The 13,773-nt window shown below is 34.5% G+C and overlaps 2 protein-coding genes across 2 annotated transcripts; both read left to right on the top strand.

Moving 5' to 3' along the window:
• Positions 1–434: 434 nt before the first annotated feature.
• Positions 435–3,747, top strand: LOC122004649 (probable LRR receptor-like serine/threonine-protein kinase At3g47570). Its single transcript, XM_042559505.1, has 2 exons — positions 435–3,138; positions 3,316–3,747. The coding sequence occupies exons 1-2, from the start codon at positions 435–437 to the stop codon at positions 3,702–3,704; spliced, it is 3,093 nt and encodes a 1,030-aa protein (XP_042415439.1). The 3' UTR covers positions 3,705–3,747.
• Positions 3,748–11,983: 8,236 nt separating this feature from the next.
• On the top strand, positions 11,984–13,140 carry LOC122010918. The gene has a single exon (XM_042567387.1). It carries the CDS (start codon positions 12,132–12,134, stop codon positions 13,008–13,010), a length of 879 nt encoding a protein of 292 aa, XP_042423321.1. The 5' UTR covers positions 11,984–12,131; the 3' UTR covers positions 13,011–13,140.
• Positions 13,141–13,773: the final 633 nt, after the last annotated feature.

Genomic DNA, 13,773 nt, shown 5'->3' with positions numbered 1-13,773 from the left:
TCCATATATAACTTACAAATAAACCAATTAGAGTATCCGCAACGCTAATTCGTTATAACATCCACCACCTTATTAAAAAGTATGGAGTCCACTGTCACATACTCATTATAACAATATATCTATTTCATTCATATCCCTTTTAACATTAACACTCATTATTTATGGCTCCACCATCCACTTTTATTCATCCCTTTTATTAGTTTTTTAAATAATATTAAAAATTTTATAATTTAAAAAAATATTAAAAAATTAAGAGTAGGCATTATAATATCCACTCACAATGAAGAGGGAGGTTAAATGGACACCCTATTCTTATACCCAACGAAAAAACAATGAATTCATTTTGATGATCCAAATCTGGCTATATAAGTTTACGAGCGTTGCGTTTCTTCGGATATAGACACAGTGCATTCTTTTTGCAAGAAACTCTACCCATGGGCCAAATCTTCCATTTGCAATCCTCTCTAACCTTCATCGTGTGGCTCATCTCCTTAATTCTTCCATGGTTGCTAGTCTTCTCTTCGCCTCGACAGCTTCTAGAGGCAGAGTCCTCTAACGACCATCTCGCACTTTCATGCTTCAAGTCTCTCATCTCCGATGATCCACATGGAGCGTTGACATCTTGGGACGACCGATCACTCCACTTCTGCAGGTGGAGAGGGGTCACTTGCAGCAGCAACAACAACCAAGGTCGTCAACCACGGGTCGTTGCTCTCGACCTGCAATCCCTCAACTTGGCTGGCTCGTTATCTCCCTCGATAGCCAACCTCACTGCTCTCCGACACCTCAGTCTCTCGGACAACAGATTAGGAGGGGTGATCCCGGAGTACAATTCTTTGATGCACCTTCGACATGTCAACCTGAGCTCCAATTTGTTGACTGGGACAATCCCCTCGTCATTATTCCAGAATTGTTCAAATCTCCAAAATTTCTCCCTTTCCTCTAACAACATCTATGGGAAAATCCCGGCCAACATTAGCCGATGTTCAGAACTGCAATTCCTTAGTCTGGCGAGTAATATGCTCCGAGGAGACATACCCCGCAGCCTTGGCTCCCTTTCGCGGCTCCACAGTCTCTTCTTGAATAACAATCGTCTCACAGGAGCCATTCCTCCTGAGATTGGTAATCTCTCAAGCTTGACACGGCTTCACTTGAACGTCAACCAACTCAGTGGCACAATTCCTGCTTCAATCGGGAACCTCTCCTCTCTCGTTGTGCTTCGACTGGACCAGAATAATCTCACAGGTACTATCCCTTCTTCTATTGGAAGTCTTGTCAGCCTCGCCTTTCTCTTTCTGTATGCCAACGATCTCTCCGGGTCCATCCCAACGGAGATAGGAGACCTTGCGAACCTGACCACTCTGTTCTTGGGTGGTAACCAACTCGTTGGAAGAATTCCTAAGAGTTTGGGGTTGTTGTACAATTTACATGCATTGATTCTGAGGGGTAATATGCTTGAGGCAAAGAATGCTGCTGAGTGGAGTTTCCTGGATGCTTTGACCAACTGCACCAAACTTAGAGTGCTGATCTTGGAGAACAATAATTTAGGTGGAACGTTGCCAAAATCCATAGCTAATTTGTCCAGTTTTCTTGATACTTTGAGGCTCGGTGGCAATCATATAACTGGAAGCATTCCTGCAGAGATTGGGAGGCTTGTTAACTTAGCAAGATTTAATATGTCGTCCAACTATCTCGATGGTGTCATTCCCACTGCACTGGGAAGCCTTTCCAAATTGGTAGACGTAGACTTGAGTCGAAACCACTTTGCTGGAGAAATACCTGCAACCCTTGGCAATATAACTGGACTAACCACTCTTATTTTGGCTTCCAATCAACTTAACGGATCCATTCCAAACAGTCTTGGGAAGTGTCGGCTAGAGAGACTGAATCTCGCTGCCAACAGATTGACTGGCGCAGTGCCCAAAGAGATTCTCTTGATTTCTTCACTCTCCATACTGCTCGATGTTTCACACAACTCACTGTCAGGACCTCTGCCTCCTGAAATTGGACACTTGAATAATCTTCAAACTATTGACGTCTCTTACAATCAACTCACCGGTCACATTCCGCCCGCCATTGCTCAATGTCAACTCCTTCAGAATCTTTACCTGCAAATGAATCTGTTCCAGGGATCCATTCCTTCGGAATTTAACCAATTGAAAGGGATTCAAGTTCTGGACGTCTCCAGCAACAACTTGTCTGGAAACGTACCGGATTTTCTTAGGAGCTTTCACAATATGACTTATCTTAACCTCTCCTTCAACGATTTACAGGGCGAGCTGCCAAGAGATGGAATATTTAGTAACGTTTCTGTGTTCTCTGTGGTGGGAAACGAAGGACTTTGTGGTGGTGTTCCAGAGCTCGGTTTGGCACCATGCTCTATGGGGAAGAAGCATTCGTCTTGGATCCTGGTCGTAGCTATTTCCATTGCTGGAGGAATCTTGTGTATCAGCTTTCTCATTGGCTTCCGTACTGCTCGCCATAGGCGGAGGAGATCTGCTTCTTTCAAGTCGAACATCAAAGGCCCATACAGGAAGGTCTCTTTTGCTGAGCTCCAAAAAGCAACGGATGGATTCTCACCTGCCAATCTGGTTGGCAAGGGTAGCTTTGGATCTGTTTACAAAGGTTTATCGGAATGGGAAGATCATAAGGAAGTGGCGGTGAAGATATTTGACCTTGAACGAAGAGGGGCTCTAAGAAGCTTCACATCAGAGTGTCAAATTTTGAGCACTGTCAGACATCGAAACCTCGTCAAGATTTTAACAGCATGCTCAAGTATAGATTTCCAAGGGAATGACTTCAAAGCTCTAGTGTTTGAGTTCATGCCTAACGGAAGCCTGAGCCAGTGGCTACATCCTGAAGCGAACGAGCAAGGCGGACAGAGAACCCTGAGCCTAGCCCAGAGATTGAATATATCCATTGATATTGCTTCCGTGCTGGAGTATCTTCACCGCCATGATCCATTCCCTGTTCTCCACTGTGATCTCAAGCCAGCTAATGTGCTCCTTGACGACGACGTTGTTGCACACATTAGTGACTTTGGATTAGCAAGGTTTCATAATGGAAATGTTAGAACAAGGGTTGAGACATCGACGAGTTCACTCATACTACAAGGAACAATTGGATATGCTGCTCCAGGTCAGTTTCATTCCTACCAACAGATTCATTTGTAATAGCAATGGCATGTGAACACTAATTAAGGACGACACCCAGAATCAAAAACATAACAAGAGAGACAAAAATACTAACTGAACTTTGTCATATTTTCATAACAAGAATTTGATGTCTTATCTAATTGTTATACCTGCATTTCAGAGTATGGATTGGCCAATGAAGCTTCTGTCCAAGGGGATGTGTACAGTTATGGAATACTTTTGCTGGAGATGTTTACTGGAAAATCGCCGGTAGATGAAGCCTTCAATGACGGTATGAATCTTCATAAATACGTTGAGATGGCACTTCCTGAACAAGTTGTTGGTATCATCGACAACAAACTATTATTTGAATGGGAAGAAGGAGAAACAAATCACCTTGATCTATCAACAACGGAATTCAGAATGAGAGCAATAGAGAGTGTTAGTTCAGTCCTTAGAGTTGGTATGCAGTGTTCCATGGAATCACCGAAAGATCGAATGGAGATGGAAGTAGTAGTAAGAGAGCTCCATGACATTAGGGATGCATTTCTGAGGGTATCTCTTTCATAACAAAGGTAAAGCTACTGGACTACTATATTTATAGGTGCTAAGGTTCAATATCTACTTTCATCCAAAGGAAGCTTTACTTCCATTCCATATATTTGAAAAGTGAGTGATGTAAATATTCAATGATCATATTTACAGATATTCAGCCAATGAGTACTTGTATTCCCTATAGGATTTCCACTCGAAGAAATTTTATGTAATGAATTGAATATGTATCTTTAGTTTGAGTTTACCATTTTATAGTGCCCATAAGATCCCTACAAGAAGCATTATTTTCCAAATAAAAATTTTTAAGAAAAAAATTTCACCATAAGAGCATATATGTTTGAGACCTGCTTTTCTCACCTCCCTTGACACTTTTTCCTCTCGACCCCATCTTAAAATTTGCTCTTGTACCCTTTTATCAATCAGTGTTAAAAAATATATAAAAAAAACAAAGATTATTTTTAAATCAATTTTATTTTTTTGAATATTTTTTATTATATATTTGTATTTTTTTAATAGTAGATTATATATATATATATATATGAAATTAATAAAAATAATATAAAATTTAAAATTATATCAAAATAAAAACAAAATTGATTAAATTAAAATAAAAAAAATATTTATATATATAAAAATTTGATGAAAAAATCATAAATAAAATTGTTTCAAAAAATATAAATTAAAAAAATAGAGGTATAAAGGTCATTTGAAAGGAGGGTTACTGTCAAGTGGGGAGAAACAATTAAAATCAGATCCTCTATCTTCAATTTTTCTGTCTCCGTATCCCACTCGTCACCTCCAGTCCACCGTCGGTGGCCTCCAACCGCCGCCCCAACCATAATTATATCTTAATGGGAAGGTGAACTCAAGGAGGTTGCCACCGGCATGATCGACGACTAAATCTGAATAGGGACTCAGATCGACGGCAGAGGAAAATCTGCTCAGATCCGGCCGGATTTCGACGTCGATCGCGCTGACGGCGACCCCTGTGTTTACCTTCCCCTTAGCATATAATTTTGATCGGGATGACGACCGGAGATCGCTGGCGATGGATTAGGGTCACAAGTGAGACAGAGGATAAATGATATTGGAGACTGAGGATTCAATCTCTTGTAATCTTTTATTTTTGTAATAGTAAATTTTAGGAATTATTATTTATAAAATTTTTAAAAGTATAAAAATATAGATAAAATATAAAAATTATAAAAACTAAAAAAAATGATGAAAAAAATAAAAAAATGATTAAAAAATAAAACTAAAGAAAAAAGTAAATAAAATTGAAGTTAAGGAGTTAAAATAAAATCACTTGTTATTTTAAAGAAAAGAGGTAAAAAGGTCATTTAAAATGGAAGAGAGAGGGGTGTTGTGCAGAGGGAGTGAAAAAAGCAATTTACATATGTTTTGAGTCTTTTTAGGTCTATCAAACACTTCAAATAAATAAGTGTTGGTAACCCATATGCAATAAAAATTGCCAACCCCATCAGATCTATTAAGCGGCGCTTGTAATAATCTCTAATCTCTAGTCTCTAATATCATTCATTGGCATCTTAAAAGATTGTTGAGCCTGTTAGTGGAACATAGTGTTTTGTCAGTTAAAGATCTAACAGGAGTTAGTTTTGCTAAAGTTGCTGAGATGTTTATCCTCAAAGCTCCGTTTGGTAGGGATGATAGAATTAGGATTATATTTTCAAAATGTTATTAATATGTCGTTTGATAGGATTAATTAGAAGTAAAATTAGAATTGATTAAGAATAAGATTCATAATTCTTAGACATGAAGAATAATTATTAATTTTATCTTTAATTTTATCATAATCAATTTAATCCTAATCGTATCACCCCTGTCAAACAAAATCTAATCGTAAAGAAAACAAGCACATCGATGCCTATACCCGAGAGAGAGAAAAAAAAAACAGAGTAAAAGAGGTTTTTCAAAGCAGCACCGTGATACAAATGCAAGGTGAAACTCATTTGACTCCTCTCTTTTAGAAAGTACACTGTGACACACTGAGAGATCATTAATTGCAGAAAGCAACGTAAGTTAAGAAATCTCCGAAGTGGCAGGAGTTTGACGTCTATAATAATATTAAATATTTTTTTAAAAATTTATAATTTTCATATTTATATCATCAATTAAAAACCTCAATTTCCAAATATTTTAAATTTCATAATTAAATATTCTCATCAAATATTTATGAAATACTCTTATCAAATATCTTAAATTATATAATAAAATATCTCACCAACTAAAATAAAAATAAATCATTTGCATACAACCTAAGCTAAAAACTAAAAGAAAAAAATAAAATAATCATTGATCCTTGTGAACTCTCTTGCATACCATCTAAAATAAAATCATCGGACATAAAATTATATCCGATGATTTTTATTCATGTCTTAAATATCCCTAAGAGATATTTGACAAGGAATATTTGGAAAAATATCTTTCGCTCAATTGACACTGATGTTTCAGGAATGCAAGATGAGCCTCCAGTAAAGTCTTATCAATGCACCAGAATAAATTAAATGCAGACTTAATCAAAATGCGCGTGTATAATGACTCGATATTTGTCTCATTGCATGCTCTACTACTCGAGTATCTTAATGTAAGATTTGTCAAAGTTTACAAAATCAAAAAATCTTTTAAAAAAAGTTTGAATGACTGTATATGAGCTGCCAGATTTTTAGTTCAAAGCCGATTTAAAAAATTAAACTTACTTTTAAAAAAAAATAGAGCTAATAATTAACAATTGACATTTTTAAAATAATGAAAAAAATATCATTTGATGAATATTTAATTATAATATTTTATTTTATAAATTGATAATAATAATTAAAATTGTACTCTCTTTTTTTAAAATAAATATGTTCAATAAATTAAAAAAATATACACTATAATTAAATTAAAATTCATAAGTTAATTAAATATTGAATAAAAATAATAAATTAAATTAAAAACTATAAGTTAAATAATTTATTAATTAAAAATTATAAATAAATTAAAAAACATAATTAATTAAATTATTAATTGAAAATTATATACAGATATTAAATAAAAAATAAATAAATAAAGATTTGTGATTTACAATCTAGGACATATAAAAAAGTTGTATGGAGATTTTTTTTTTTTACTATGTAGAGACTAGAGAATATCATATTTTCATATTTATGGTGTGATATTGATATGACATATTAAAAACTAAAAAAAAATTATTGAAAAGTTTAACCATTGAAGATGTTAGAGTATTCATATCAGTTTAATTTCTTATAATATTTTTAAAATTTAAGATAAATCGTCTACTTTATAAAATTTAAACAATCATTTTTCATTATACATTATATTAGCTATCATAAAATTTTCATTATCTTTATTTTTTTATTATTTTCTTCTCCTTTTTTTAAAAATTCAGAGAAGTACTATTAAAATCTAAATTTTGGGAAACAATTAGGTACTGATGTAAAAAAAAAATTATATAAAATGTAAATTTTAAAATAAATTCTCAAACTTAGGATACCTCACGTGGATTCTCTATTAAGTTAGACTTTTTAAAATATTTAATGTTATAGATTATAGATTTTAATATGTAGAAAAAATTTAGATGTGGAAGACTATCGATTGCGTATATAAATTAAATTTGTATGTGGTCTTTAATTATGAACTTAAATACACATCCAATATAATCTCTTTTGATGATTTAATATGTTATTGATGTTGCATGTAATAATATTTTTATCATTTTAATCTTTAAAGATTTCAAATATTATCATAATTTATTATTGATTATACAAACCAGACAAAGCCAGTGGTGACCTGGCCAGAAGCCAAGCATCTCGTTCTCTCCTAGATATATTGGCTTAAAAAAATAAATGGATAATTTTAACAACCAAGAATATTTTTTAGAGATAAATAAAAAATGTATGACGCTATTTTTTTTTGTGAATTAATGTCTTATATTTGATATTGTATATTTAATGAGCTTTGCATCTTAGGACTTTTAACATGTTTAATTCTAGCCACTGCTTCTTTGTTTTTTTTTCCTTTGTTTCTTTTCGATGAATGAGCCATCTAGACCCTGAAATGGCCCCCTAGTGCATTAAATAGGAAGAGGGAGCCTTCTCCATGCATATTAATTGTATGTCTTAGAGCATCTTCAATGTAAGATTTGTCAAAGATTTATAAAATTAAAAAATCTCATTAAAAAAATTTGTATGATTGTGTAGGTGAGGTTTGAGATTTTTAATTCAAGAATAGGTTTGAAGTTTCAAACCTCTTTTTTCTCTTGAAGGTGGAGCCAATAATTAATGTACATGATTGATCCTTTTTTAAATAATTTAAAAATAAATTATTTGATGAATTAATTATAATGTTTCAGTTTATAAATAATTAGTAATGATTAAATTTTTTTTCTTTTAAAAATAAATATATTTGAGATAAATTAAAAAAATATATACAAATAACTATAATTAAATTAAATTTATAAAATAATTAAATATTAAAATGATAAATTATATTAAACTAAAATTATAAATTAATTAATTTATTAATTGTTAATTATAAATAAATTAAATTAAAGATTATAATTAATTAGAATATCAAATGAAAACTATATAAAGATATTAAATGAAAAAATTGTATGCAGTTTTTTTTTAAAATTATGGAGAGAAGAGTAGATTTGTATTGAAACTAATGTAATATGCATAGAGTCATGCAACTACATGTGGAGAGAATTAAAAAAAAAAACTCACTCAAAGCTTTAACATTGAGAATGTTTCAATGAATTTTTATAATGTTAATGTGGCATGTTAGAATTCTAAAAAAAACTCATTCAAAATTTTAACGATTGGAGATGCCCTTAGTTTTGGACATATCTTAATATACTTAATATCTTAATCAATAAATTTTGTTGGTTAAAATCTGGCCAACTAGAAAATTGATTGGTCAGCAAATGGATTACAATGTATATCATTTTAAATTATAATTAATTATTAATATAGAAAAAAAATAATTTTATTTTGATATTTTTAATAATGATTTTAAAAGTATATTATAGCCGCTGAGATTCTAGCCATTTAGTATACTTGATATTAATTGATATACTTAATATACTCGATGTTAATTGATGCTTAAAGCTCATTCAATGAGCTCACATACTCTTATAATACCAATACATTTTTTTAATGAACTGAAGAGACTTTCAATGTTTCTTTACCGGCAAAAACATGTATACTAGGAATCCAAACCCGTTTTTTTATTTAAAATATATAATTTAAGATAAAAAAAAATATTTTATTAAGTTTAAATATCCATTTTTCACTATCATATATTAGTTTCCCTGTTTTTTCTATTTCTTATTTAAGAAATAAAATTTATTTCCTAAATTTAAAAAATACTATTAATAAATGTAAAATTTAGAAAATTAATAGATAGAATAGTTAATGTAAAAAAAAATTTTAGTTATTCTATTCAAAATTGATAATAAAATATTTAGATAAAATAACTATCGATACTCTAATGTGGCAAAAGGTGATTCATTCGTTCCTCGTCAGCCCGTCTTTAGACTAACACGGAAGAGGTAAATCACAGATGACTACTAGCCATTAGTGTAGATGGCAAAGCATGAGGGGGAGACATTCTCGGACATGGGCGAAGTCACCCATGGGCTAGGGTGGGCTTCAGCCCCACCTAATTTTTACTTCTCATTTGTTAAATTTTTTATCCAGCCCCAATAATTTATGGATTATTTCCATTAACTCTCTCCTCATTTCAATTTCCAACCGATTACCACTCAAAGAAACTACCAGAAAAAAATTTGAATTAAAATATTTAGTAATAAATGATGAAAAATAAAACTTAATTTGTGCAGGTCATATGCAAGTCGTTCTCCTAAGATTTTAATCATTTTGTCAGTGATTTCCTAGAATTTGAGTCATATGCATGATCACTTTATTATAACCCAAATCGATTTTGCTTCATTTTTTGAGGAATTTTCATCTTATTTTTGATCCTTGGTTTGAGTTTTTTCAACAGACGATTGTTAAAAATTTTGTCTACTCAATTTAACTATGATTTTGAGAGTTTGAAGCTTGATTTTAGCTTGTATTGTACGATAACTCTAAAATTATGTCGAATATTTAGTTATGATTATTTGAGTTGCGATGATATTTACATATGATATGATGTTTATGAATTTTTCAAGTTTAGATTTTTGACTTCAAAATTTAATTTTGTGAATTTTAGAAAAATAATACATTGGCTCTAATATGTGAGAATTATAATTATATGGTTTACTTATATACTAAATCTAATATATTTATTTAATTGACAAGTTAATCATGAGTTAGTCGAAAAAATTGATAACTAAATAATAATTAATTAATTTAGTTCTAATATTGTTGATTAAAAAAAAAATCGAGGGCACCATTTCAATGATATTTTGATTTAATGTTTTTAAATGTATTAAATATTAAATATTTTTACTAAATATTTTTAGAAAATTAATATTCACATAATTTTTTATGTTATTTATATTTTTAAAACAATTAATTTATGATATCAATTATAATCTACTATTAGCCTAAGGTACTATTGAATCTTGGCTCCGTCCATGTACTCAGACACACTGAGTTTCAACCGTATGATCTCATATGATAACACCCTATGTTTTAATCATCGTCCCGCACGAAAAGACAACTATCAGATACTCTAAGCCTCAACGGAGAATGTCCAAACCCTCACTACAATCTACATACGATTGAGTCTGGTTGAAGTAACAATTAGTTAAATAAAATAAATATCTGAGTTGCAGGTGCTTCAGAGCTATTTTAAATAAAATAATTCTTTTTAATAGCTCTCATTTTAATCTATTTTTATTAAATAAAAGTGATTGCAGTTCAGTATATTTTAAAAAAAATGAAGAGGAACCGTCTTGAGAAAATTAAAATAGAAGGGAGAGAATAATAATAATAAAACAAAACAAGGTGCAATATTTGCTATAATGACCTGAACGTGCATTAATGCACGAGGATCTTCTATTAGAAAAATTAAATAAAATGTCAAAGATTTGATAGTCAAAGATCTTTTGCATTAGAAATGAAGACAGATACAAAACTCACGGTGACTGACAATTTCAAATGTTTTGGGTGAAAGTTGGTGGCCGTAACACGAAGGAGCTTCGGCGAATCATACGAACGCCCACTCCATTACGATGCTCAATCTGTTCATTAATTTAGTGATAAATGAAATACGAGTTTACGATAGCCACTAGGGCGGAGCCACGTCTTGGGTTACCCTGATTAATTTTAGCCCGGGGCCTGATGGCATTGAAAAGGAGTGCAGATTAGATTTGCGACCGGAGAAAAGAAACGTGAGAGAAAAAGAAAGGCAGCCCGGAGTGATGACCTTCCACCGATCGGATCTACGATTATTGTGAGGGAAATAAATCGTAGCACCCGAGTTAATATAGGACGGACTGAGTGGGATACAGGGATAGGGGATTTATTCTCCTGTTGTCACTGAATTTCGACCCAGCGGCCTCCTTGCATTAACTTCCGCCCCATGTCATCTCGGATGACTCACGGGGTCTTTGACACGCACGTCGACCTCTTACCCACGGGGTAAATCAGTCATTCGGCTCCGTCACACAATTTGGCGTAACGTTGTACTTGGACACGCACGTCGACCTCTAGCGCTGGAAACATTCTCTTCGTCAGGTTACGTTATACTTTCATATTTGCCCCATACGTTGCACGTATTCTAAAACGCCTCAATACTTTAGCCAAAAGAAATATGATTTCGGATGAGTCAAAATGTCAAATTACTCGCAAGATAATCCCAATAAATTAGATAACTACACCATATCATGCTAAAGGTATGTCCACTATCAGAGAGGATAGTGCACGTGATTCAGGTGCAAGCAGCACTATCCGGCCAGTACTGGCTATTAAGTTAAATCCATAACAGATTAATCTAGAAGATCTCGATGTCATGAATAATTGAATGAATTAAAGCATGTCTAATGAAGACCAACAACAACAACAATAAAAAAAGAAAAAGTCCCGAGTGATCACTGCAAAACTATTTATTCGACCCTAAGATTCCAAGTCAATTTTTTCTAGGATATATATATCTCTGACTAACGACTAGGAAAATACCTTCTAGAACATTATTTTTAACCCAAAGAAAATAAACATAAAAATTAAGTCTCCAGATGATAAGATTAAAGAAAATGGCATCCAGTCCAGCAGCCGGGGGGCGTAGAGCTGTCCCCAAACTAGCACGACGGCTACCTGACATTACCTACCCACTAGACACCCACTTGGGGCCCAGTATAGCTGTCCTTGTAGAATTCCCCTGCCCTTTATTAACGACGCCCAACTCTGTTCTGGCCGTCGTTCTGTTCTCTGCCGCTTTTGCACAAACAGATAGCGGACCAACAGACAGACGATGCGACGAGAAGAAGAAGAAGAAGTGGCAGCTGCAGTCATGGCAGAAGAAGAGGAAAACGAACCTTTCTGCTTGGCTGCACCCAGCTTCCGGGCGCCCTTCGTGGCCCTGTACGAGTCGCCGCCGCCTGACGACGGCGGATCGGATTTCGTCTTCGACGACGACGACGACTTCGAGTTCGTGGCCAAGGATCTGGAGACCCGCACGGACCTCACTGCCGAGGATATTTTCTCCACCCGCCAGATTTGCCCCGTCTACCCCGTCTTCGGCCGTGTCGTCGCCGCAGAGAAACCCTGCGAATCGCCGGTGGATGAGGAAACCGAACCGGGCCAAGGAACTCTTCTGCAGCTCTTGATGGAGGACCGGACGGATAATCCCGGCCCCACGTTGTCGTCGTCGTCGTCGTCGTCTTCCGCTTCTTCGAGGACGGATGAGCTGGAGGGGATCCCGCCGGCGAGCTACTGCGTGTGGACCCGTAGCCCGTCGGCGTCTCCATCGCCGCCGCGCTGCAAGAAAAGCGGCTCCACGGGGTCGTCACTGAGGTGGCGGCTGCGGGATCTGGTGGTCGGACGGAGCCAGAGCGACGGGAAGGAGAAGTTTGTGTTCCTCGCCGCGGAGGAAAAGAAGGGCAAGGAAAGCCCTAGCCGCGAGACCAAGCGCGCCGATCCGGCGAACAAGAAGGAGAAAGCCGATGCGGGAGCGAAAGTGGTAAAGGCAGCGGCGGGGATGGACCTAGTCACAGCTCATCGGATTTTTTACCGGAAAGGACTGCCGGCAGAGGGCGGCGCCGGCCGGCGATCGTTCCTTCCATACAAGCGGGATTTGCTCGGCTTCTTCGCGAGTGTGAACGGGATAGCCCGGACTCACCACCCGTTTTGATTTTTGAGTTTTTCGGTTAGTTATTTTTCTAATTTTATTCGGTAAAAAATTAAAAGGAAAATAAATAAGCAAAACAAGAATTGTTTGTTTATTATTATTTGAAATATCAAATCATAGGGCCCTTGCTTTTCGTAGGTGGATAATGCACGTGATTTGAGGCCTATATGCCATGCTTAGTGGACACTAATTTAGACAAATTTACATGCGGTTTCATTTGTTCATTCGGTCTCTGATTCGTGTAATGAAAGATTTCTATTAGGAGGAATGGCATTGGAGTGTTTATTTAAAAATGGCAAAGGAATGACAATAATCAATTAAGAACCGTTTGATCACAACTGATTAGTTGTTTGGATCGATCGACTGTGCATTTAATTAAACTCAAATTTGATTTACAATATGAATACTCTATATGTTTTCAATCAAAATGAATTGAAACTATCTTTCACATGAACTACTTTTTGTTGGTCCTATGAGAATTAATGCAACAGAAGGATGTTGAACTTTTTATCATCTGCTGTGAGCGTTTTTCGATTTATTTTGATGATCGATGAAAAAATTTTATGAGACCGAATTGATCATCTCAATATTAATAAATGAGACTAACTAAATCTAGCATTTATGAGAATTAATGCATATTCAAGTTATTTTTCATGCATTCATGTTCGTAGATCGCCACATAAAACTTCCACCGTTAGTTACTTAACATGCATCAGAGCAACAAAATATTAGCTCAATGCAATCGGCACAAAACAATCTGAACTGC

Source organism: Zingiber officinale, chromosome 1A (genome assembly GCF_018446385.1).
Source record: "Zingiber officinale cultivar Zhangliang chromosome 1A, Zo_v1.1, whole genome shotgun sequence".
In the NCBI taxonomy this organism is placed as follows: Eukaryota; Viridiplantae; Streptophyta; class Magnoliopsida; order Zingiberales; family Zingiberaceae; genus Zingiber; species Zingiber officinale.
This window is presented reverse-complemented; position numbering and strand designations above follow the sequence as displayed.